This window comes from Syngnathus floridae, chromosome 15 (genome assembly GCF_059516105.1).
Source record: "Syngnathus floridae isolate MCC-2025c chromosome 15, RoL_Sflo_1.0, whole genome shotgun sequence".
Lineage (NCBI taxonomy): Eukaryota > Metazoa > Chordata > Actinopteri > Syngnathiformes > Syngnathidae > Syngnathus > Syngnathus floridae.
In genome coordinates, this window is record NC_142427.1 from 6,482,302 (window position 1) to 6,507,417 (window position 25,116).

At 38.5% G+C, this 25,116-nt stretch overlaps 1 protein-coding gene and 1 long non-coding RNA gene across 6 annotated transcripts in view; one reads left to right on the top strand and one right to left on the bottom strand.

Annotated features, from left to right (window-relative positions):
* Positions 1-767: 767 nt before the first annotated feature.
* Positions 768-17,177, bottom strand: ar (androgen receptor). Its single transcript, XM_088399038.1, has 8 exons — positions 15,767-17,177; positions 11,890-12,041; positions 11,698-11,814; positions 7,114-7,371; positions 6,543-6,687; positions 4,812-4,942; positions 4,220-4,368; positions 768-3,965 (listed from the first exon to the last, which is right to left on the bottom strand). Exons 1-8 carry the CDS (start codon positions 16,795-16,797, stop codon positions 3,807-3,809), a joined length of 2,142 nt encoding a protein of 713 aa, XP_088255164.1. The 5' UTR covers positions 16,798-17,177; the 3' UTR covers positions 768-3,806.
* The window catches only part of LOC148386132 (uncharacterized), a 50,404-nt gene continuing 38,373 nt past the window's right edge, over positions 13,086-25,116 (top strand). For 4 of the 5 annotated variants that reach the window (XR_015863153.1, XR_015863154.1, XR_015863157.1 and 1 more), the window contains exons 1-2: positions 13,086-13,388; positions 18,237-18,366. This is a non-coding gene — a long non-coding RNA (uncharacterized LOC148386132). Of the gene's footprint in view, positions 13,389-17,698; positions 18,012-18,236; positions 18,367-25,116 lie in introns of those variants that run through there. The other variant, XR_015863155.1, reaches the window with a different exon arrangement.

Consider the following 25,116-nt stretch of genomic DNA (forward strand, 5'->3'; position numbering starts at 1 on the left):
TCTTGGAACGACACCTTTTATTGTTTCTGTGTAAACAATAGAAATGTTAAGTCTGACATGTGCATGCTTGTTAAGTGTTCTGTGTAGGCATGAGGGAGTACGTCACAACCAAAACAACTTTTGACCACAACGCTGCCATAAAAGCACTTTTGGATAAGATCTGGGACAGGTATGTGTTTTTCTTCTTTGAGGAGGGCCCTTGCCAACTGCGATACATCATTTTCAATTTTCACCATTGTTGCTCATATACAAAATCTTTTAAGAACCTAAAGGAAAATTTGAATAAAACTATTTTAAAATTTTATATGTGCAAACAATGTAACCCCGCTCCCATTCTTTTTTAGCTCTCGTTTTGTGAAACAAAACTACAAACGTCTTTTTTTTTTTCTAGTTCACATCCCTTCCTTTCCCCATATTTTAATATAGGTAGCCGATCGGAAAAGGTCGACCGGTTATTAAAACTGTTTGTAATCAGCCATTGTATTTATTTTTCCATCCTCACCTCCCACCACATTCCAAACCTCAGAGCCTCATCAGAAGGCAGTGTAAATTCCTCGGCTGAACTCGTGCCAATTTCTATGCCCTGCAGCTAGACTCCATTCATACTGTGGGCACCCGATTGCTGGAGTATGAAAGGCGTTGTGTTCTCTGAAATAACATTTATATAAGGCTCTTGGTTTATGCCACCAAATTCACACTCGTCTAACATCCTCAAACTTTAGTATGCGTTAGACCTCAAATGCTGACTCATAAAAAGTGCAAAGTGCTTCGAGTATGATTTTTAATTGCCTTAAGACGAAGCAGCGGTTGCATCCTTGAAAAAGCATGACATTGAGAAAAACACGTTCACATTGGTTCGATAGAATAAGAAACTAAAAGGCCAATATTACAATACCAAAAGCAACACTGAACAGTAATCCCTCGTTTATCGCGGTTCCAAGACACCCGCAATAGGTAAAAATCCGCGAAGTAGTGTCACCCTCTCATTTTTAACATACATACAGTTTTGTGTATCAATAAATGTACCATATATGTGCATATGTTATCATGAAAACATTATAGTTTCAAACAGGTAAATTGTATAAATATGTGTGTCTGTGTTTGCGCGTGTGTAACATATGTAGATGTAGCTTAACTATACATACTGTAAATGTTTTTGAGAGCTTTTATTATAACAACTTTTTTACAACAAGGTACACGTGTACATACTGTAAACATGATTTTATAACTTTTATTAATTTTTTTGTAACAAGGTACAATACTGTAAATATGTTTTTTAGAATTATGTTTTTATAACAAGGTACAAGTGTACGTACTGCAATTGTTTGGACACTCCCTGCCTTCTGCTGGCATGCGGGCATCTTTTGTGCCATAATTCCTCCATTTAGAATTTTTATTGTGATTTTTTTTTTTTTTTTTTGAAAAAAAAAATCCACTATGTACTGAAGCCGTGATAAATGAACCGTGATGTAGCGAGGGATTACTGTATACAGTAAGGGTACAAGTGAACCACTTTAATATGCAGTAGACTGGGCACATACCAGCTATACAAAAACATAGCGGGCTACACTGCGGAGTCCAATTAGCGTCATTGTGTGCATTTTAACACCCGGTCTGTGAAAAGCATATTATTACCAAAATGAACATCGGTGAAGATCATCGGGTATTACAGTATATACATTGTTCAAAACATTCCAATTGTCCTTCAGTCCCTTTGACTTTCCACACATAGTACCAATAACACAACAAATAAAAACACGGTACACCAATGCAATGGGCGCTATGATTTTAGCTGTTTACATTTGTCACTGTACATGTCTACAGCATGCTGTGTTCATCCATGACCTCTGGGATGTTAGCTCATGTTCAATTAACTAAACTAAGCGATACAACACAGGAAGCATGTTTATAAAAGAATATTTTTAACAAAGGCCAGAGGACCTCATGGGAGGCACATTAGCTATGCTGCTTGAAAATTGCTACTCATGTGGTTCTTCGGGGCCTGCAGGCAAGATGTCGCCATCGTAAAAATGTATCTGACGAGTATTTTTAAATTCAATTCCAGAATTTCGAATAGGGTTGCAATCACTCCAAAACAGTTGATTTATTTGTCCGACAATTTTCATATTACTAAATATGCTTTTTTTTTAACCAATCATCTGTGAAAAATTAAGCATGATGCTTTACGGTGTCGGTTTTTCAGAGTTGTCTTGCACAGTATTTTTCAAGGCGACGAGTGTATTAAGAAAAGTACAACATTAAAGAGCAAAAAAAAAAAAAAACTACAATCCTTTAAACCAGGAGTATATACGTATCTGTGAATATCTGCCTCAGTTTGAATAAGGAAAATGCCTCTATAAACTCTATAGATAATAATAATGAACACAAATATTAAATTTACATTCTTTGTAAATGTGCAGATTCAATCAGTTTTTACATTCTTTGTAAATGTGCAGATTCAATCAGTTTGTTCGATTCTCATGAGAAAGGAGACCGCACAACGGTAAGCAATACTCCCAACTCCGAACTCGTTGAATTAAAGAGTAGCCAAAGAAGCGTGTCAAAGACTGATTTGTTATCTTCAAGGCATAGATTCTTTCTTGGCAGGACCAACTCGGGCACGCTTGTCATTCTCCCGACACACAAGGCTGTTCCTGCAAAGCTGGCTGTCATTTTTTATTTGTTCTCTCCCTGGAACATTTCTAGCCTCTTCTAATAAGGATATATCTGGCAATGAAGTAGTTTGGTTCACTTCCTCACTTCCGCAGGCGTTGGTGAGTAGATCAAACTTTCTGGATTTCAACTTTTTTTTGTTTTCCTGAGCCTGTTTTCTCAACTCTGACGGAACTTTTGTTCAAATTTGAACGGAGTCTGCCGTGCTAATACTTTAGCTACACCTGCACGATGCAATGAGATCCATTGCAAAAGCTGTAACAAAGTCTGCTTTTACAAGGACAATGAACCTGTCAAATGGACACATGTAGCCATTCCCCGTATAAAAAAAAAATATAAAAGAAGTCGCACAATTCTTATTTAAAACACGTTTTGATTGCATGCTCAGAAAAAAAATAATCAGCTTTTTTTTTTTAATAATTTTTTTTCGTCAGCACCAGATGGTGAATATTTACTGGCCAAACTGATCCATAAAAAATAGATCTTTAGATTGAAACTTTAATATCAATACTGTACACAGATTTTTTTTTTTTATCAAAGTTTACAAAATGAGCAGAAAGTAAAAGCAAATGTAAAGATACCTTGGCTTTTACATTTTCTATTTGGTTCCAAACATGCAAAAAATAAAAAATAAAGAGAAAAAGACCACTGCAAAAAGTTACTCAACATATTGCTTTTTTTTGTCGCCAGCAATCGCCCCAAATAGCAAACAAAATTCTGGGGCGACTGATTCAGGTAATATCCGACAGTGTCAAACATGACTAAGCAATATTTTTGGAAAAGCAATTAAAAAAAAAATTGCACTGGATCTCTTAGGCTTAGACTGTGCAGGTGTACCTAATGAAGTGTCTGAAGATCGTCAAACATATTTTCCCAGCCTGGTAGCAGATGTGTGTGTGTGTTTGCTTTGTAGCATCTCAGCTGGACTGACAAAACAGAAACAGGCAAGCTTGAACGCTCCCCCCAGCCTCCCACCCACACACACAAAAGTCAAATATGGCTTAAAAGAAGAGATAAAATTATCACAGAATATGAATATGAGCTCATAATTAGCGGGAAACAGTACAAAGCCATTGTTAAAGTTTTGCTGGCAGAAAAAGGATGATACTTCCTCGTTTGGAAAATTCCACCGTCTACTCGTGAAACATGATGGGGTTAGCCAGACCCGCCAGGATCCTTGGCACATGGACTGAGATGATTTCTCCAATCATCTCTGGGAAGCTCACCTTGGCATTGGTCGACTGAGCTTGGACAAACAGGTCAAATGTAAACTGCTGCAGCTTCTTCACCATCTGAAGTGGAAATGATACCAAATATTTGCATGATTTTAAGATTCCAGGGGGATTATTTCATGTTTAGTTTGCATTCATGAAGGACGAGAAAAATCTCTTTGGAGAGCCTGGAATCAGAAGTCTTGGGCAATCTTTAGTTAAAAAAAATTTGATTATTAAAATACAAGGTGATTAATTTGATTGAATCGAATTTTGACCATTTTTAAAATATTGGCCTTGTTCCTTCTATTTTAGTAAGGGCGCATCTCACTCACTATGTGGAGGGAATCCATCAGACGTGTGAGATGGTAGAACCTCTGTGAACAGGGCGAAACACGATTATTAACCAGCCGGTTGAGTTCGCTGATGTAGGTGTGGCGCAGCTGCTCAAAGCATTTCTGGCTCTTCAGACCTTCCACTGGAACTACAGCAAACAAAAAGGTCAGCATTTTTTCCCCCCCGAGAATACAAATTAGAAATGACCCATATAAAATACCTATTTTGATGACCTTGCAAAACAACTAAAACAACCTCTGCATTCAAAACTTGCCCTCTTATTAACTTGCATAGAGTTCGTACTGACATGGGAAAAAAAAAATGACTGGACCCGATCAAAACAACATGTTCCCGCAGCTTTGCTAACTTTGTGAACTGACTAACGTTTTAGGCACACTGACAACGCATTAAAAACGACTCTTTCTTGCAACATCAAACAATTCTCTTCAACTAGCCCACAGACGGGAATATGTTGCGTCATCATCGTTAAAGCTCCCTAGTTGATATTCCGCCATTTTGCTGCTGTCCCTATTTTTTTTCCCCCTGTCAGTTGGGTAAACTAAAATTCTTTTTGAACAGATCCCAACTTACGAATGCTGAAGAGGAGCAGAGCCTTCATGCACAGGAATTCCTCCTGCGTGAGCTGGATCAACGCAAACTCCTGCGACAGGTGCTTCATTCGGACGCAGTGTTCGTACATGCTGGAGATTTGCATCCGTTGCCTGTGCGGGGTAAGAAAAAAGCAGGGTGAGAGGGGCCAGGTCAAAAAATGACTCATAAAACATTTTACACGTCTGACATTTGGTTGTGTGATGAGCTCTGCGGGAGACGAGGTGTGAGGTTACCACCAAATTGATTCAAATTGAAATGCAAATGGAACAAATGGATTTTCCTGCTAACAATATCAGGTAATAAAAAAATATAAATTGGGTATTTCCCATTCTGACAAGAGCAGGAGAGTGAGTGACCAGAGGTTTCGCTATAAATGTAAAATCATTTTACTTCTGTTCTATTTGATTAAGATTTGGGAAATAACTACGTTGTAAAAAAACTTGTGAAGCCAGGATGAAGCGGGAAGAATAAAGTTGTGTAATGTAATGGAACATTTTAGATGATTCCACAAAATATGACTGATGCCAACTGACTAAATCAGTGCACGACCTTACAACTATACTTTCTCAATTTCCTCATATAGAAGCAAAAAAAAATGAATAAGTAGTGTGTGTGAGCAAAAGTTTTTTGTTTTTTTTTAGTGTGTTGTTCCAAACTGCGATGTACATCCATAATAAATGTATTTAGAGGCGTGCGTAACTTTCCAGGCCACTATTTAGGAAATCCAGTACTTAAATGAAATGCAACTCCACTAAGGCTCCATTTTCATTTCTCAGAGCTCTCCCACTTGTTTGATAGGTTTCTTTCATCTGCAGCCCAATCTCAATTATTAAAGTGCAAATTGCGAGATGTACAACGTATTACTAAAGCTTTGCGAGTTAAAGATGGAGACTGGGTGTCTCATTTACGACACTTGCCAGTTTTTTGTCCTTCCTACAGGATAACGCTGGCTTGGCAAGACACAGTAAGCAGCCAAGTGACAGGGAGCACTTTGGTCCATTAACACTTAGCGCTCACATTTCTTTCAAATAGCTCAAATTATACCCACCGTTTCTGAATTACACGAGCTCCACCAGCCGTAATTCACTCCTCCAATTTGGATCTGATAATTCACCACACCCTTTAAGAACAACTCGGTAATCTGTGTTCTATTCGGACATTCAATTTGGGAACTTCAATTTACTTTTAAATGAAATTTTAACCACTTGCAACTCTTTCAATGGAGCTTAATGTCGCAGAAATTGCAAATTGAGTTAACACTACTGGTGTAACTCCAAATGAGATGTGTTAAAAGTTCTATTCATTTTCATGGCAAAAAAATTGTGGCAGCACAGTGGACTAGCTTTGTTTTGTTTTTTCATAACGTTGGCGTAAGCTGCCTGCCCAACGTTTTGTTGCTGCTTTGCATAATGGTGTCACGTTTGAGAAAGGTACAAACAGTAAAAGGGGAAAGTAAAATAACAGACTAATGGAAATTTCTGCTTTTGCCCCCTGGCCCCTAACTATATTACCTTCACACTCTGAATCCCATCTGGCATTAAAAAGAAGAAAATCCCATGGTAACTAAAACTATTTCTCGTTTATTTTAAAATCCCTAATATATATATATTTTGATTCTCTATATATTAGGTTGTTTTCAACAAAGGAGTGAAAAAGATATGACAGCAAGAAATTAGTGTCAGAATGTGTTAAGTGAATTTGATCATTTACTCGTTGAAGACCAGATCAGGCGCAAAGTACAGCAGCCTGCCGTTGGCATTCTTATAAGAGCGCCATCCCAAGGCAAACACCATCACAGTCATCCAGGAATTCTGGATGGAAGTCATTTGGTCATCCACGTGTAGAGTCCTAAAACCTATAAAGAGATATTAGACATTTTAAATCACCTATAAAAGTTTAAAGTTTAAAACGTTGACTATCTTGTATGAGCTTGACAATAGAATTAAATGTGGGATTCCTCATGGATCAACTTTAGGGCAACTATCTTTCCATTGACTTATTATTGTTTTGTCCAACTGGTTATCCAATTCTGTCATAACCAATGGACAAATCATTTCATGCTGATTTTTTACTTTTTGTGCTTTCTTGTCAAATACATCCAAATGCATTTCTCCAGTCAAACATTGACATTGACAACATAAAAAAAATAGTTGCTCTTCATTCAAAAGGCCCAAAAATATAGCATGTTTAAAAATCTTGTACTAAAATAACAATGTTTTTCGACCGGATTTCTGCCTGGAAAATTGATCCTTGACTTTGGATTTGAAACTCAGTGTCTTACCTGGGAGTCCTTTAGCCCATTTGACCACTTTGACGAGTTGTCTTTCTCCAAGCTCATTGAGGCTGGTGAGCAGACTGGCTGCTGAGTCAGGCTGGCCATAATCGTAGCCTGCATTCACAATCTCCGGCTCGATGGATTCCAAGATGTTAAGGAAGACCAGTTGGGAGTTGGAACTCAGGATCGACACACTTTGGATACTCTCTGGTTTGTTTATACCAGGATGTTCCTCTGAAGATCTTAACTTTTTCAGTTTACGTGCTACCAAAGGAAAAAAAAAACCAGTGTCAATGTTTTCTTGGATCAATCGTGGTGAAGAGACAATGCTTAAGAAGTGACGGATCAGACAAAAAGCCATTCTCAACGTCAATCATTCAGATTCCGAAAATTAGATTCATCCCCATAAGACAATCATTTATCTTTTTATGCCATTATTGCCACTGCAGTTTAATTCAGGTCATTCCACTTTTAAAATCATTGATTTAGAAATGCCTCATGCAGCCACTGTTTTTTTTTTTTTTTTTGATAAAAAAACAATTTTAACCAACAATACCAAGACTAATCTTCTAATCTCCCGAGTTTTTGAGTCATATTGAACAGATGAGTCTCATCTGCTGAAAAGGTCTGCGGTCATCTTGTGTGTTTTTTTTTTGCTGGCCTATTTTTAAAGAAATGTTCCTACCTGTAAGATTTTGCTGGGTTGCAAAGACATCTTTGAAGCACACAACTGGGTAAATCATGGCCATTTGCATTACATTTGGGATTCAGCTTTCATTTAAACGCTGAGTGAAATTGTGAGATGGCGAATGGAAAAGGCACAGTAGTGAAATTGAAAGATGGCAAGGAGGAAAAAAGATGACCTAAACTTCAAGACCAAAGTGACGCATGCATCGATGGAGAATACCTGTTACATTTATCTGAGTTAATAATTTTCTGCTTCTGCCATCAAGTCTACACCGCATCATGCTGAGAAAATGTGAATCGTATAAGACGAAGAAAAAACTGGACGTAACTCCCAACAATAAAGATGAGTAACAACAACGTTAACTGGTAGAAGTTTAGCACTCTCAAATCCTGGAGAGGTGGTGGTTAAGGGCTGCTTTACTGCCTCGGGGCTTGGACGTAAATCAACGACGGACTGGCATAAGTCATCAACTAAAGAAAATACGTTTTCTGGAGTGGGCCAGTTCTGACCTCAACTCAATTGACTACCCAAGAATATTGCTGAACTGAAAATTTTGTGATGTTGACTGGTCCAAAATTCCTTCTGACCAGTGTTCAGTCAGATCTGCAACTACAGCAAATGTCTGCTTGCGGTTATTGTGGCCATAGGAAGCCCAACAAAAATTTCATGCTGTTTTCATCCTGCGAGGTGATGTCTTCTATTCTGTCCAAAAGTATTGTTGTGACTTTGATGATCTTCAATTTTAAGCTGTGGTTTTATTTGTACAACCTGTTCATCATACAGATTCTCATTTGTGGCTTGTCAGTGAACCATAAAAAATGTTTAATCAAAGATTTCCGGCTTTGAGTGCTTCTTGTGGATGCTACAAAATTTTTGTTTTTGTTTCCTTCCTCGTTGAAAGTATCTACTCTGCCAGAATGGACGTCCGTTTGGGCACAATACAATTGTTGTCCAAATTATTGTCTGTGCTGAATTTTCCTACCTGTTGACTGGCAGTAAATGTTAATTGTCTCGTGATTGCTTCTCAGAGCTTCAATGGGGAGACTTTTATTAAAACCGCTAGCTAAGTTTGCAGCTCACTTGGCTCAATATTGAATTGCCAGTTTTAGACACAACTTAAGCCGGCCTCAATTGAGGTAGACGTGAGAGCAAATTGCAGATTACATAAGGAGTATCATTTGCCAGGCTAACCTATCTCAATTTTGATCCCATGACAAACATCAAATAAAAATGCTTAATTAAAAGTTCCTGCTGGGGATTGGCAGTCGTGGCTTTGATTCTTTCGAGAGGGGGATAAAAAACACTGCACGTAGTTGTCAAAATGTGTAGTGTACAATGCAATGGGACGGTGATCAGCTCAAACTGGTGATGTGAATTGCTCAGTTCAATTTTAAAAGGTCGCTCATGGCGTGTCCTACGTAGTGATGGCGCATTAATAATTTCGTTTGATGTTTTCGTTCCAATGGGGTCCTAAAAGCCATACAAGGCGATGAGCTGTCTTTTACACATAGTTCCACCCTTCCCGAGCCTTCATTTTTCTATTCATTCGTCAAATGACGAGCTCTAAATATCACCGCAGGATGATCGGTGAATGAGGACAGCTTGCGGGAGCTGCATCCTGCTATGAAAAAGCTCCTTCGGTTTTTTTGTGTTTTTTTTTTTGAGGAAATAATTAACATTCCAGCAATAATAAAGAATTCATTTCATCCAAAATTGAACCTTTTAAATGCTACTTGAGCAGATGCCATACTGAACAAAATTAATAAAATTAACTGTTGTTTGCCTCTCTTTAAAGACTTTCCAGAAATGAAAGGAATAAAAGTGTATCTTAAAATAAATAAAAAAAACTACATGTACTACATGTTCTATTCCGCGATGAACTAGTACTAGACACTCTAGTAGAGTGCTGACCTCCACCATGGCTGCACAATGTTAATTTGCACCAGAAATATGGAACAAATCCAATTCTGGATCATAGTCAAAAATTAATTGCTTTATCCTGTTCCTTACCGCAGCTGCACATCAAATTTTATTCAGTTTTGTTCCCATTGAGTTGCACTAGTTTAAAAAAAGTGCAAATTAAATGTGTTCAAAAGAAAGTGAGCGTCACCAAAGAGTTCTTTCTCTTAGTACAAAACACGCATGTCCTAATTTAATTTTTGTTTGTTTCTGGAAAACATATTTCTTCCTTCAACCAAACCATCTTGGTTTTTTTTAACCTGTAAAAAAAAAATATATATATATATATATATATGCAATATAATATTTTCTATATATATTTTTGATTCATTTTTTTAACCTGTAAAAAAATAAATAATAATATATACAATATATTTTCTATATATAATATTTTTGACTCGTTTTTTTAACCTGTAATAAATAATAATATATACAATATAATATTTTCTATATATAATATAATATTTTCTATATATAATATAATATTTTCAACTCACAAACATGCGTTCTATTCTCCAATATGGCCAATATTTTGGCCTTCGGATCTCTACAAAACGTGTGGAAATGGTGCTGTGACATGCCTCAAGTGAACGACACATTTATGATGAGCACATACGCGAAAGGACTCTCGTTTTAGCCCCGACTAGAAAAGATGTGCCTTTTTATGACCAATCACGGCATTTTTGCTCGGCGGGTTTGTCGCTAACTCGAGGCCAAATTACCAGCGTGTCTGCTGCTTTAATTCCCGTCTCATGTCAGCTTCGCGCCAGCCATACAATTTTCACTGTAAACGGAATGAGAAAATGGAGGGGAGTGGAAATTGAACACAAGACCAAAATTAGTCCACTACAAGTCAATTCTTACAGCCTAATATGACAAGCAGATGTAGCAGACAGTAAGGGGAAGTGAATGAAATAGGTCTAAATTGCACGGCAGGCTCAGTCAGGGGCTTGATTATCACTAACATCCCCTATTGTGATGATGCTCCAATTGAGAGTTGTCGAGGATGTGCAGTGAAGAAAGACTAAAGTACTTGGTCTTTCTAGGGAAAGCACACTACTACTATTACAACTTCGGCTTTCCTGTAATGTGTTTTGTCTATGCAGTACACAGCTTATTAGCATTCATTAAAGACAGCAGATTACTAATGGACAAGTTAAGGAGTACTTTGGGTGTGAAAAATCTTAGTTACGTGATAATTTGGTGGTGATTTCTCAGTGTTTGCATGTGGGTCATTTTCATATAATCTGGTCAATAAACATTAAAAATGTTTTTAGCAATTTGTGTCATCGTGGTTTTTATATGGGTATTAATGGTATTATGAGTATTTTATATGCTCATTAAACCCATGTCAACGTTAACATATAGTAGTTTAGACGTGTTCACAAATTCATACATTCATTCTAAATAACATTTATTTTTCTGTCTGCTATTGTGCGAGTATAAAATAGCACTTAAGCACCCTCACTAACAGCACAGTAAAGACAGTTTGGGTGAAAAAGAAATGGTCCATATTTGTAAAATAAAATAAATATTCAGCAATAGCTGAAAATCATGTTTATCCAAAAATTCAATCAACTCCTGCCAAGACCTCATATTAGTATTTTTTTTTCAGAAATTGAGCCATGGCTTTACCATTATTAATGGAACTCATTGAAAATGACCCTGAAAATCATTTTTGGTGTGTTTTAAAACTATAACTCACATACTGAACCCATTTCTGCATTTTTCAGGAATAAGGCCAAGCAGGCTGTGGGATCCAGCATGTTTTTGTTTATGTGAAAACTGATCCAAGGACTACTGATTCTCTTTTCGGAGGTAACACGTTTACAAATGGCTCAGCTTTTTCCCTGCTTTTTTTTTTACATAGTCTAAGTTTTTGTTGAGATTGATGCTTAAATGAAAAAGCATCAATTTAATAATAGTATGTTTGTCCACCCTACCTCCAAGAGTCATCCCGGCTTCAAAGCACTTCTTCAGCCGACAAGATGGGCAGTTTTTTCTCCTCAATTTATCGATGGTGCAGTCATTCTTGCTGGCACATAAGTATTTCTGCTTGCCTTTGGATGAAAAGAAGAGCAGATGTCATGCGTACGTAAGAACAATGACCGACGTCATTTGCGGCCCCCGTTTACCTTCAGCCGCTCTTTTGAAGAAAACCTTACAACTGCCACAGGTGAGCGCACCGTAATGGCATCCAGATGCCTCGTCTGCACAAATTAGACATGTTCTCTGTGGCGGGTAGAAGTATTCCATGGGGAACATGTGCTCTCTGCCAGTCTCAAACCTATAGTGCACCGCAAGAAAGACACAGTTAATGCAATCAAATGGTTTGAAGTCCTGCATATTTGAAACTCTTGGCCATGTTTCTATTTGGAAGTACCTCGCTTGGGCACTGTTTTGGTATTCTATCTTTATTGGAGCTTTTGTTGAAATAAAAGCCTCCACTCTTCAAATAAATGCTTGGTAGACATTTATCTACCTTAGCCATTTTAAGTTTAAGACAAGTAAAGCTGGACGTTAAAGTTGTAATGCAAAGCATGTGCAGGCAGTGAATATGTTAAAATAGCCTGAGTTATATCTTTTTACTTTGCGTAATAAATCGGCAGCTTCTAACTCCGTGCTTTTGGGACTGGGGACGGTGTGGGAAATATTTGCGTGTCAAAAGTGCAGCCAAAGGGCTGACAGGGTGGGTGGTAGTGGTGGAAGGGAAGAGGCAAGGGGGGCAGGATGCGCCTAGCGTCAGCCTATGCGCACAGACACAGATGATGGTTGGGGGGGGGGGGGGGGGGGGGGGGGGGGGTAACCCACCCAGACATAACGACGACTTGGATATCAAAATTCACGGTAAAAGACACAAGGGCAAAATGAGTTAGGAAAAAAAAAACACGACAACTCCATCCAGGTTAAGATCACTGTGGTAGATTTCACAAATTAACAAAGGCAGCCAGCGCACGTAATCTCGAATGAAAACGATACAGGAAACCGTTCCGTCCCATTAGTGATAATTGTGCTTATCTTATAATACAATGCATTTGTACATTCTCCAACTTTGTCAAATGAAACAAATGAAGAACCAGAAAGCTATTACTTCAACTGTTTCTTTATCCTTATTTACTAGTTTTATATTTTTACAAAACAATTGAGAGTAATGTCAAAGGATACAAAAAATATATAAACAGCATATGTACACAGGATAGGAAGCAGTATTAATTCTGCAAGCGACTGTGGGGATAGTTGTATCCTAATTTTGCGTACAGGAAGGAAAGAAAGTGTGCCAAAACAGTTTCCTGCGGAGCCACCATGAGGGGTGGGGAGGGGGGGTCCTATACTATAATCCAAAAATACTTGTTCACTCCCATAAGGTGAGAGCTTAGTTGAACTTTGGGGTCAGTGAAGTCACGTTCAAGTTTTTAGATGTCATGTGTTTTTGTTGATTTGGTTCTAGTCGTGTTTATTTAGTTTTGTCAAGTTCTCTCCCTGTGTCCACTTGTTCTCATTAGCCCAGTTACTTAGTTACTCAAGTCTTGTCCAGGTGTTCCTGGTTGTCTCATCAGTTTACTAGTATTTAAGTCCCTGTTTTGGTTCTGTTCTTGTTGCTTCATTGTGTTGGCTGCGTCACGTTCATGTTATTGTGAGTCCTATTTTTCTTACTTTATATATATACCCATATTTGCTGTTACTTGGGTCCTCAACCTTGCCAAACTGTGATAGTCAACAAGCTTTTAAAACAATACACATTTTAATGTGTATCTTGGGACAAACAAAGATGACAACAATAATAAAGCTGCTGCACAGTACATTCTTGTTCCAACGCTAAATAAAGGTCTTTGTTTAAAAAAAAAAAAAAACTTGACAAAATGATAGTGATGCTGTAATTGGATTAATCAGATATTATATCTCATGGCGTGGGATTTCAACTCCAAACAATGGTGCAAAATATCAAGTGGTGAAAATGAAAAAGCTTTTCTTGTACCTGCTGTTGACAAAAGTATAATTTGATTAATGTAGGGAGACATGCAAATTGTTATTTGTGTGTTTACGTTTGTTCTATTTCATTCCGCTGTGGTGTGACACTGACATCATAGTGCACAACATCTGGGGAACTGAACGTGGAAAAAAACCCGCTTTCTAGTTCAAAGCTACTTTGGCCTTTTTCAAGAATTTGATTTATGTACATTAGTATAAAGTCACTTTGACTTATCGTACTGAAGAAAATGCATAAAAATAAGTTAATTAGAAAAGGAGTGCGTGCTTGAGCTCCTCGCTGGCGCGGGCGGGCTTTCTCATCGGTCGGAGGACATGCTTGGGAGCCATGCATGAGGGATTTGAAACAAGTCAGCCTTTGGGTCTCACAAATCCTAAAAATTAGTCCACTTGTCAATCTGCTGTCTCTTAAAATGGAATAATGAACATATTATACTTAACTTAAAACATCTGTAAAAACCAACACGAAAAAATATTGGTGATGAAAACAGTTGAGAAAATTTCCCCCTAAATCCCAAACAAATTTCAAGTGAACAGTCGTGGAAATCCACATCTGGAGGCGCTCACCTGCAGTGTGACATTTTGAACACAAACAAAAGATGGCCCTAATGTCTGTGTTAGGTGTCTACTCTACACCAAAATAAAATTTGACCTGTTTCCCTTCATTCAGGCCTCATTTGTGATTTGGCCGCTACAGGCTTCACCGCCGTTAAGTAATTCAGTTTAAATATGATTTGATGGATGGTGTCGGTGGTGAGATGTATTAGCCGGGGGCTACCAATACCAGACAGCGCTCACAAGCATGAGGGATGACATCAGCCAGACATCGGCTGTCTGCTGTCCACTAAGCTCTGTTGACAGTTTTTGTTGTTCATAATTCTCGGGGCTTAGATCCATTCTTTGTTGCATTCAGTTAAAAACACAAGGGTAGTCCAATTAAAGATTCGATCCACTTGCTGGAATTTTATGTCGTACGGATATAATTTAGTGCATTATCTCTTATTGGCAAAAAAAAAAATTTAAATAGCACCTTGTTCATAATGTATTTTGAGATTGTTTTGCGTTTTGTTTGTTGTTACCAAATCTGGCTATAAATATTCATTTACTTTCTGCCACTCGTGCTGTGAGCTGGAGTCTATCCCAGCTGGTTTTGAGCGACAAGGGGGGGTCCACCCTGGATTAGTTGTCACAGAGCACACGCAGAAAAAAATAACCCAACACTTAAAATGTAGAAGTTGACAATTCACATAATATGCATGTTTACAAAATTCCCGAGGAAAATTGATTACCTGAAGAAAATGAAATATGGCAATGCACGCACAAAGATCCAGGCTAAGATTTTAACCCAGAGCCCCAAAACCAGACATGCACATCACGTCCAAACATAAAATCTAACATAACGACAAAAGTCGCATAACCGTTATTTAGGGCAAGGGTGAGTTAAACAGCGTGACACCAACTTAAAAGTATGCTTAGAAGTAAGTTTGTCATAAATAGCCAAATCACAGTTCAATGCAAAATGAGGTCACCAGTTTGACATCAAATATTAGAACGCAAAACATGATTAATAATAAAGAGTTTCATTCCATTTAAGTTTAAGAGACAGATTCCTGCTATTGGTCAACTGAGCTCACAGTAATTACTTGAGCCCAGTCATGATCCTGGGTCAGTTGGTCACTAATCTGGCAAGCAGAGTTTTTTTTTTTTTTTTTTGCCAAAGGCTTTTCGTTTCATCTTGTTAATTAATGCCTGTTTGCTTTGTGTTATGGCCATACATAAAATGCGCAAATGTCACCCCGGGCAGAAACTCTTATTAGGAACACAACCCGTTATCAGCCAATTGATAACGGTAATGACAATATTAAAAAAAAGTGAAACTAAATTGTAAATAATAAGTAATATGTTACACTACATTGCAATTGTTTATTTGGCCCAATAAAGTCACATTTATGGAGTTAGGGTTCATTGTAGCTGCCACTTTTTTTTTTTTTTAAACTACTTTTAAGTACACTTTGTGATGCTTACCTTGATTCGTTGTAGGGAACTTCCACCCATTGTCCCACCTCGGTCTTGATGTAGTTGTTGTCGGCATATGGCGGCATTAACATCCCACTCGGGGGGTACCACGGCTCGGTACGTCCTGCGCTTCTCTCGTATGGCTCGCAGATGAACGCCGCCGTGTTCGCCGTACTCGTGTGCGGTGTTGACACGCACTGCCTCGTCCCCCAAAGCTGAGCGTTGTACCTGTCCCCGTGGATGTAAGTGCTGGCCCACTGGGTGTCATTCGTCACCCCGTTTGGCTCCTCTGACTTGACACCGTATTGCTGATGGTATCCACCGCCGTATTGCTCAAGATGGTATCCACCGGCGTCTTGTCCGTAGCCTGAAGACACCGCCAGGTGCTTGAAGGCTCGGCATGACGGTGCCACGACGCAGTCCCGCTCGTGCAGCACGCTTGTGGTGAAAACGCTTGCCATGTGGTCAAATGGTTTCGAAGTTACTTCGGAGGAGTCTCCGAGCGTGAACTCCAAAGAAGAGGTCGGATTGATGTGCTGCTGTGATAAAGTTGCCTCGGAACTTTTAAACATCACGGCTCGTCCTTCTTGTCCGGAAGAGCGCCTGTACTTGGGTTCTACTTGGTATGAACAAGCGGTGGCGTGGAGGTGGTCGCTGGAGGCGCACTGCGGGAGTGCGTGTTCAGCGTCGCTGGCGTCACTGTCCACGGCGAGCCCCAGAGACACGGACACGGCTTTGCAGAGCTCACGGGCTGTCTCCGAGATGGAAGCGCAGGCATTAATGGAGGGAGGGTCGCCCACGCGGCAATGCGCCTTGGGTGAATCCTTGTGCGCATCAATCGCTCTATGACAGCTCTGTTCGCCCCTGTCATGTGTTCCGTAAATCTTCTCAATGTCAGCTCCGTTCAGCCGGCTCGTCTCACCTCCTGTGGACTCTTTGGCCAAAAAGCCATTTTCTTCCGGCGCATCTTCGCCAGTCACAATTTTGTCCCCGGCTGGCCATAATGTGCTACAAGATGACTCTCTGCTACTTTGGCTCATTTCCCAAAGAGACTGTGTAGTTTTTGTTTGTTTAGTTGGTTTTTGCCACTCTGCAAGTCCGGAGAGTGAACTTTTTTTCGGCGCTCCGTGCGACCGTAGAGGCGTCCAATGAATTGTGCGAGAAGATTAGAACCTCGTCAAATAAAGAAGTGAGTCAGAGTTCTCTCACTGAACAAAAGCACTCATGTGTTGGCTCTTTCCTACCACCAATCGCACATACAGGACACGACGACCAGTTGCGTGGAATTAAAACGTGTTGATGAAACGACAGTCCTTATTCTAAAATCAATTTGTGATGAATGTAACTCACGCTATAGACACAAAGCAATCCTTTGGATCAAATGCGCTCAACTGCGCGTTCTTGCGTAATCCCAAAGTGGCACGAAGTGGGAAGGGCAGTTAGAATATACGCGTGTCTTTAGGGGTGGAAATGACATTATTATATAATTTTGCGTATCCTTGCTGGATTGTGTGCCACTTTACCCACTGTCCACCTAAAAAAACATTTTATAAAAGATTTGTTTCACTGGGTGACTTACCCTTGCTTTGGCCACGTTTTAACACACAGATTCTTCCCAAAAATCATAAATGGGTTTACTATTGTTCATTTCATATTTTGTCTGATATGAAATGGTAACTAATCCACGATAAAAGTATTATTCCCCCAGTTTGCTTTTGATCTCGATTGACACACGTCAAGTGTTTGACAGCCTGAAAATGTGTATCATTTTAAAATTATTTATTTATCCATAAATAGGAAGAATTTGAACATATATAGATTGCCATGGGAAATCCCTTACCCCATTTGACCCAAATTAGTTGAATAGTGTCACTCCTTTGTAGACTTTGATTACTTTGGTAACTATCATGCCTCCTATGTTGGTACAATATGATAATTTTAGACATATTTTCAAACTTTATTCCAAGTCTGCTCCCTCTGAGACCCATTTTGAAAATGCACCAGGGCACCTTACACCTCCAGGGACAAAAATGACTCATAATGTACTATTTGTCGGAGGGAAAAAAGTATTGCCAAAATAATTCAGTTATATCCGCTAACTTGAGCCACGGAGGACTATATTTGGGGGCGTCCTGAGCACCACAGTGGAAAAACTTTTAGGGCCCATGAGCATCCAGATGTGCATGAGCTCCATGCAAATCCGACATATTAGTCTCAGGGTTTATTATTCAGCTCCAGTTGCATTTTTGAAACAGTTGAGTGTACGATGTACTCTGCCACAGACCTCACAATGTAATGAGATTCTGTCTTGACAGTTATTTGTGCTTCATTTTGATGATTACTCTATCATATATATAATCTCTATATATAACTATATTCTCATCAATGTAGTTTGCAATCAATGATGTGGATTCCTGCTAAAATATGTTCTTAATTCACCACCCACATATCCATTTTCTAAACTGCTTATCCCGCTCAGGGTCGAGGTTGGCTGGACCTCCCCTTGTGAAAGGAAGACTATATTCTGGATTGGTCCCCATCAATATCAGGAGAAATATAAAGTCTGAGGGAGAACTGAACCCACGCTGCCAGCAACAAAAGTCAGGCAAGTGCACCAACAATACACAATGAGTGAGCCAAAGCTAGCATACTCATTTACTTTTACAGTTAACTTTTTTTGTACTCTGCTGCCTATGTCAGGTCGGTAGTGCAAATGAGAATCTGTTCTTACCTTGCCAAATACAAATTAAGTCCATCCAAAGCATCATATAGCCCATCTTGATCACATTCAAAAGTAGTTTCAAAGCAACATGAGTTTGTGAATGCTTTGAGATGATGCTATGATATGGCATCATTTTTCAGGCAAGTTGGTTTTTGGCCTTGATCTACCCTTTTTTCATCAAAAGTGAAATCATCAAAGTGCGGGATGAATGATAGTAGTTTATTGAGGTAGTCTTAATAAAATCTGTTGTGTTTATTGTGATATGGACAAAAGTTGAAAGGTTGATTACAGATAAACTTGATACAAATGTAACTTATTTACAATCAAATGGCCTCACGCCACGTTTACATGCATCGAAGAAAACCTAAATACTGTACTACATAAAAATGATTTCAACTGACTATTAGATTTGTGTGCTAATGTTGACTTATACATCTGGAACCGTTTAACGGTGTTCTACATGCAGTATATCTGACCACTGCTGCAGTCGTTTTTTTTTTAAAAAGGCCATTTGTCGTCTTAATCTGTCTCGCTTTTCTTGCATGTCTCAGTCAGGCGACAAGCTAAACACGCGGCTAAAATGACCACAAACAAACATCGCGAGAGCATTTCTTTGAAAAGAGGGAAAGTACGAGCCGTGACTTCCGTAAATAGAATGCCTCATTAAAGAAGAAAATACCAAACGTCCTCATCATAACACGTTATTCACATGTTCAGTCTGCTCTGGTTTAAGGTGTCGCCATTGCCCCCCCCACCCCCTAAAAAAAAAAAAAGGCCAAATGTAATATGCAAATTGGAATTTTTAAGTGTGTACGAATTGCATGTTTGCTTGGTCCTTTGAGTTTGCTTCCATGCTTTGTACAGAAATGTTTCTTGGTGTTCAGCTCGGTAGTATCTGTTGCTCCTGGCAGCGGCGCAAATCCAAGCGAGCATGAAACAAGTGCGCGCCAGTGCCAAAAGCGCATATGGGCACTGCCATTGCTTGATGTTACTAACTCTCGTTTGTGTGGAACATCAAGGCTAATTTAGTTTGGATTTTCAAATACGACCGATGAGCCTGTAATTGATGATCTTTCCGTGTTTTGTGACAAGCGAAAGGCCATTATTTTTAAACTTCAAAGCATTTGCATCCTTTCTGTTGAAGCCCAACTTAAATCATTCTTTACGAATGTACCTTGCTAACTAAGCAAGACAAAAATATGGTGCTCAATGATTTTTCTACTTCTATACATAGAATTGATTTGTTTGGTTTTTTGGAGTCGAGGTGTCTTATATCCTTTTTTTAGCGTACCACTCATTTTGATTTGTGTAATCCAGTTTGTCTTGTTTAACTTGGTGTGTATTTCATGTTGAACCAAGAGTTGGCTGTTATCAAGACAAAGATCTTTGTTTTTTGTTTATGCTAGGCTTTTTATTAACGGTCTGCTGCTCGGGGTTGGACAAACAGACCCAAATCGAATGCTCCTCAATTTTCTTTTTTTTTATTATTACTTGTTCACGAATACCCGTAGCCGAGTGCCGTTTTAGTTGGCTCAACCTCTAACTTGTAAGTTTGGCCAACCACGTATCGCTTTGAATTCGTTTGCTAAACGTCTCAGATGTGTAACAAACAGGAAAAGAGCCAAAAGGGCCTTGCCTGACCGGAGATACAATATTTACTGCTCAAAAGCTTTTTTTTTTTTTTTTTCAGCACAAAACAGGAAGCAGGCATGAAACCACCATGTGTGATTTTTATCTTCATATCATTACACAGCCAATCCTCAATGATTGGTTACTTGGAGAAAAAGACCAAAAAAAAACATGCTGACTCATCTTATCCACCTGAAAATCTGATTCCGGATTCTGCGTGATTAATGAAATGTGTGTCACAGGACGCACGAGTGAACTAAGTGTTGCTCATCTGTGGAATTACAATCAGGCAAGTTTTAGAGCTGCAACTTGCCGGTGATATGTAGCACCCCTTAAGGCCCCCCCGTGCCCGTCGGTTACACACTACATCCAAATCGCAGCCTTTGTAATTGAAAGGATGTGGCTTGCATTACAATTCGAGCATAACTGGGCCTCGCTACAGAAGCCACAAGTGGTAATGGACACACTGCACTAACTGTACTTTGCTTCACTTTTCAAGTAACTGAGATTTAATAGTATAATTTCTCGTTTCTTCTTTCTCGTTTATAGCTTTGAGTGAGATGATCGCACGTTGTCACTTTGTTTTGGGGTGGCAGTATTCGGTGTTGTTAAGCATTAGCCAAATGTCTTAAATGCTCTACTTTAAAATAGTTTTTCACAGTGATTTAAATTGATTTTCTAACTGTGCTTTCATTTTGATGCATCTCTTGAATTTAAATAAGTTGTGTTTTCAGTTCCAAATTATTTTCTATCAGCTAAATTGCACTGACAATTAATAACAAGTGTTGATTAATTATTAGATTTAATAAGATAAATAAATCACGAAAAGCTCAGATTGCATTTTTGTAGTTACATTTGGGGAGGGAATTGAGCTCTGTGTGAAGATTTAATGTTGCAGGTGGAAACATTCAAATAGCTAAGTCCAGTAGACTCGTCTCGACTGCACGTTTTGTTTGAGCACGAGGAGGCGGGGGGGCTTTTGTAACAATTCCAATGCCATGAAATTGAGCTCAGTAATGACAAAATCTCATCAGAAATCTCATTTTTCAAACTATTGTTGCAAATAATACAAGAGAGAACAAAGTCATTTGGATAAAGTTGCAAAATTTTGCTTTTTCCTCCTCAATTTGGAACTATTCAAAGAAGCCGCAAACACATCTCGTTTAAAATGCTGCAAATGGATCGTCATGAAAATAAAAACTATTGTTTGTTATGACGACTATGAGAAAAGGAGGAATTCCTCTCGCTACTTTTACATACCAAATGAAATGTTATGACATCATCAGCCACATCCAAGACTAGTACCTTGAATGGTGACCACCACTCTTGATAGGCCAAGGATCTTTCCTTTTGATCCACATTCACCTTGATTGTGTCCATCCTTCCAGATATGAGACAGCAGGATTTAAAAAAAAAAAATCTTGAGTTCATTCCCTCTTTGAGGGAGTTTTATCATGTTGTAATATTCATTATCCAATGTTCTGATTATGATCACCTTCTGATTATTATTCATCCCAACTGACTGCTTGCCGGAAAAACAAATTGTACATTCGATCATAAAGGCTAATTTATGGCCACCTGGGTCATTTCAAGGAAATCCATGCCAACATACAAATGATTTAGAAGCCATCATTTTTGAAATTTTTTTCAGATGAACTGATCTTGCCTTAACTTTCGACGAAGGAACTTTCCTCCCCTTTCCCAAACTTCCACTTGAGTTTGTGTAACCTTGAAGCTTCATGTTCACACATTTCCCACTTTTTCAGGGGAAGGTCTGATGTCTCAGCCTTGGCATTTTGCCTCTGCGAAGCCTTGCTTTTTTGTCTCGGCTCTCCCACACATTCCCTCCGTTATCTCCACCCCTTCTTTCAGCTCCACAGCAAAGTGTAATATCAGTACTCACTGGCAGAAAAAGTCAGAGCAGGAACTTGTTACCGGCAATCCTTGCCAACTTGTAATGCCGAAAACTGTCATTAGCTCTTTGTTCCTACTTGTTACGAGATCCAAACCAAGCTACTATAATGAAGCATTACTATTAAACCTTTAACTACTTTACACCAATCATGAATTCACATAATTAAACAATCAACTCAATGAAATTGCAGGTTGCTTATATAAACTACAGGGTCCGAGAAAATGATCTGACACATTTGTAGGTTTAATAAAATGCAAATAAATTAAAGAAACAAAAACTTTTTCTTTTATTTTAGAAAAGTACATATAATGCCATTTTGTTTTGTTTCATTTCATTTTCGTTTTGAATAATGTTATTTTGGTTTTACCGTTGCCACATTTTCTCGAGTTCTGACGGTGCGAGGTCGGCAGGTCAATTTTCGTTTCAATGCTGATCCACTGGCTCTGAAGTTAGTAACCCATAACAAGATCGTGTTTTGAGCAGGTACGGCATCATGTCTACCAAGTCTGAATTGCAAACGGAACGCTCGTTGTGATGCAGTTACAGATTGTTCTTGATAATCGTTTCCACAATGAAAGCGCGATGCTCACCAGTCCAATTCATGTTAGCAACTGAAACGAAACAAAATAACATTATTCGAAAACGAAAATGAAATGAAACGAAACAAAACAAGACGGCATTACAGTGATCCCTCGCTAATTTGCGTTTTGGTTATCGCGGTTTCACTACATCGCGGACTTTTTTTCCCAAATTAAAAAAAACATTTAAAAGTCAAAATCAAACTTCTAAATTGAAGAAACATGTGTCTAACCTTTAAGACAATGTAGTATTGCTCCAAATGTTCGTTTACATTACTTTAAAAGTCCGTTTTTGCGTGTTGGCACGATCGCGAATCAGCATCTTTCCGCTAACTCGTTAGCCTGCCCAGTACTTATTTTTGATGACCGTACTTCGCGGATTTCACTTATCGCGGGTGGTTTTTGGAACCAATTATCCGTGATAAACGAGGGATTACTGTATATGTACTTTTCGAAAATAAAACTTTTTTGTTTCTTTAATTTATTTGCATTTTATTAAACCTACAAATATGTCAGATCATTTTTGCCGGACCCTGTACTATTGCGAAAGCATATTCCAGCAAGGCTAGTTCAAGGCCCTTCCAGGAGAGCAAAATGCAGGTGTTAAGCGTCGCAGCTCGTCTTCTTATCTGGGACATTTTAGTTTGGCAGTCATTCGTGGCCTTCATAGTACCCCCTATCCACAGCAAAATAATAAAGTCCTTCAAGAAGATGGATGTACATTAATAAAAAAAAAAACTGAAAAGAAGTAGGGACACTTATCATGTTTGAATGTTTGTTTTTGATGCAGCATAATATGTAACTGTACTTGTCAAATTCCGCTACGCTTATGTACACACATACTGTCGTTTTGTCCAAAGCGGCTTGCCAAGAAATGTAATCGCTCCGTAATGCTTCCATTTAAGACAGCTGCTGCACTATATCTCAAATCAATTTAACACTGGAACGAAATGTACAATATATCTTTTCAGCTCTTGTTGATTTGTTGAAGGAGAAATTTGATGTCCCCTGGCAACTAATTGACATGTGGTTGGGTTCCAAACCAATTGTGATTCATCTTTAGTTCTTTTCCATCATGATGAGCAGCCAAGATTTTCCCTTTTAAGCAAACGCTGCCATCCTTTCCAAGACTGGTCTGTGTTTCCTGCCTCTAAATCAACAGTCGCTATCACACGTCTGTTTGTGTAACATAGGCGAGACATCAAATAAGATGGAACATTACATGTGCCCGATGGTGAATCGTACTTGTTTAGCCAGTTCGACTTCACACCTGTGATACAGTCAAAACACAGGAAATAACTACTACGATTTTCTGTGTGACAATGACTATATCCATATCAGTATTGCCATTACTTGAGATTTTTTATTTTGCCCTAGTCAGACTTGTTTTCTTTTATGCAGATACTGTTGAGTAAATACAGATACTACATTATTCAGATTGCATCACAATTCATTGCAGATGATGTTAGTCCAAAACGTCCTGTTATGTCTTCACGGAAGTTTTGTACAAGGAGCAAAAATACATTTGTCATTTACTTTGAGTAATCTCTCCGGTGTAATTCGGTGTAATGCTAAGAAAAAGATGGTGGATATTCATTGTTTTACATCAACTTTAGTGTTTTCTTTCATTTGCCATGGAGTTTTACCACTCTCTGCTATTATTATGAAATGTTTTTTTTTTCTGTAATCACGCTTCAAATGGCACTGAATGATTATTTCTCCAGTAATGACATTTTGCTCAACGCAACCTCACGTAGTCTGTCATTAGAACTTGGAAGAGGCTCTTTGCAAAGTCACAGGCGGTAAAAAGAGATCGATATGCACGATAAAAAAAAATTTAAAAAAAAGCTTTTACACTTATCCAAATAAAATCTAATTTTATACCTCCACTTGTTGAGGAAATGAAAACATCGCTGTAACTTACCTGAAATCTTGAAAGAAATGTAGTCACTGTATAAAACTTTCACCATAGTTTCCTCAAGCCGCTTCTCGCCCAGGCTCCAAATATTCCCGCTGTTGTTGCATTATTTGCATTCGTTCCCCTCGTTCAACATCAATCATGCAGTGTTTGGAGAATTCATTTGTTAGAGAGTGTGAAAATTTGGCATCGTCTCTCTGCATTTTTAAGCTCTTGATGATAGCTTACGTAACTTCTGTTGTGTTATAAAAAAAAAAACACATACTCTTGCTTAATTAACAAAAATAGGCAAATTACTTTATTTTGTCAAAAAAAGAGAAATACATGTCAAGAATCCATCAAATCATAAGCGTGTAGTGTAGTTGCAGCTCTAGTAACCATAGCAACCGCTGTTTGTTGTCTCTTATAAACCTGTTCTAGCGTAAAAAAAAAAAAAAATCCCCTCATCCAATCAAACCAAAAGGTCTTCCTCAATTAAATAGCATTGCATGAGATCCGACTAAACAAAATAAAGATGCCCAGTTCGTCAATACGAAATTAATTATGTGAGCTTGGTGACGTTTCTATTTGAGTTTTTTAGTAGCAAGCCTGGAACAT